The sequence below is a fragment of the Trichechus manatus genome, unplaced genomic scaffold, assembly GCF_000243295.1.
Source record: "Trichechus manatus latirostris isolate Lorelei unplaced genomic scaffold, TriManLat1.0 scaffold00039, whole genome shotgun sequence".
Lineage (NCBI taxonomy): Eukaryota > Metazoa > Chordata > Mammalia > Sirenia > Trichechidae > Trichechus > Trichechus manatus.
In genome coordinates, this window is record NW_004443975.1 from 5,998,539 (window position 1) to 6,000,644 (window position 2,106).

Sequence of the window (2,106 nt, forward strand, 5' to 3'; positions counted from 1 at the left end):
TAGAATTACTTATAATGGCAAAGGATTGAAAACAAATGTTAATCAGGCTACTCGTTAAATAAATTATGGTCCCTTTATAATTTGGAATACTATGCAGCCATAAAAATTAAAGAGGATATATAAAGATCTCTAAGATATAACGTTAAGTGAAGAAAATAAGACTCAGAAAAATATGTGTTTAGCATGCTACAGTAGTATAAATGGGAGGGAAAAAATAACATATCTTTATAGGCTTAAATATTCATACAAATTTTACAGGAATAACAACATGAACAATAGTTACCTATGCGGCCTAGGTGGGCTTGTGGGAACTGAATGATGAGTACAGAATGGCAGGGAACAATTTTCACTGTATTTTTAAAATTTATTTTGTTTATTTTTTGTTGTTGAGAATATACACAGCAGAACATACACCAATTCAACAATTTCCACATCTACAATGCAGTGACATTGATTACATTCTTCAAGTTGTGTAATCATTCTCGCCCTCCTTTTTTCACTGTATTCTTAATGTAATTCGTTTTAACTATGGCTCTGCGAGTAAATTATCTATTCAAACAATTAAACAAGAAAGAAAATAATTAGATCTACTCTATTGAGATGGTCATGGTAGTGTATCAACTGATGGAAGCAAGTTATGAATACCATGCAATTTTGTCCAAATTGTGTGTTGGTGTGTGTGTGTAGCTGTCTATATTTTTAATGAGTGTACGGACAGATGTATAAGCATCCATGTGAACTTTTAACCTTATTACTTCCGAAGTGTAGAGGGTTATTATGAACTCTTCCTTTATATGTCTTTGAATGGGTGAACAACACACTGCTTTTGATTTTTAAAAATGGACTAATCAAATTTTTTTAAAGAAATAAAAACATTTTTATGGTTATGTTTTGTACAACTAAAAATGAAATTTGTAGAAAATGTAAATAAATGCAAACACCTGTTTTGTTTTATTTTGTAGGTTATATTTATATGGGTATATGATCCAGAAAATGCAGATCATGATGAGTTGCTATGGAAAGCAAATGAACCTTCACTAGTAGGTGGAAGCATTGTTATTATTGTCATAGATAAAATAATATACTACCTTTCTTTTTTTAGGGCTGTGCATGATTTATAGTCAATAGACAGGATTTCAACCTCTCAGAGCTAACTATATACATTTTCATTATTCTTTAACTTTAGTTTAGCCATTATACTGATTTTTAATTTATGCTCCATTTCTATAATTATAAACCTTTCTTTAAAGTTCTTATTGAGCGTTCTCACTATTTTCTATGAACCTCATTGCAGTACGTCCCCGGGTTACGAACGTCCAATTTACGGATAGCTCGTGCTTGCCTTTCAGTGTTATATAAATTTGCCTTTCCTTTGAAATAATTGAACCAACCCTTACTTGCAACAAATTCGTTATCACAATCACCTTCGCTTGCTGCGTGTTCAGCTTTTAAATCACTGAAAAGACTTGGAGCCTTTTCTTGCCCTAAAGTAAGGCTAAATAAGAACCGTACGCAACTGTTCTACTTAACTACAAACTCGACTTAAAGACACACTTAGGAACTGAACTCATTCGAAACCTGGGGACGACCTGTTTTCCTGAAAGTGCAGACTATTAAAGCACTTTAAAGGTGTTCCTTGATCATCTATCTTGAAGCCATTCTTCAAAAATCTCTCTAATCCCAATTGAATCCTTTGCCTCTTGGAGAATAGTGAATTCTCTAAAAGTGCAACACAGTGAATAAATAAGTCCTTTTTTTTATTTGTTATAAATCTACCTTTTTCAAGATTTGCGTTCTGTCTATTGCAATTAAAATATATTGACAAGAACTCTAAAATGAGCAGTTAGCTGGCGATTTGTTTCTCATGGAGCTGTTTGCTTCTTAACGAGTCAAAATCTGTCTGACTTTTTTAATACGCATGTTATCATGATTCACAGTAATCAATTTCACGAGATGGGCTGATAAATCAGAATGACAAATTAATTAATCAATTAATTGTTTTATTTGGTAATCAAGTTTAGAGAGACTAAAATAAATTAATGGTAAGTACACACTTTAAGCATCACTCCTTTAATTTCTAATCTTTTAAAGTGAAATCATGCATTC

The 2,106-nt window shown here is 31.9% G+C and overlaps 1 protein-coding gene across 1 annotated transcript in view; it reads left to right on the forward strand.

Moving 5' to 3' along the window:
- Window positions 1-2,106, forward strand: part of CATSPERE (catsper channel auxiliary subunit epsilon) — a 169,773-nt gene that overhangs the window by 25,161 nt on the left and 142,506 nt on the right. Inside the window, exon 7 of the mRNA XM_012555409.1 lies at window positions 963-1,040. Within this exon, the coding sequence (XP_012410863.1) occupies window positions 963-1,040 (78 nt within the window). The remainder of the gene's footprint in view (window positions 1-962; window positions 1,041-2,106) is intronic.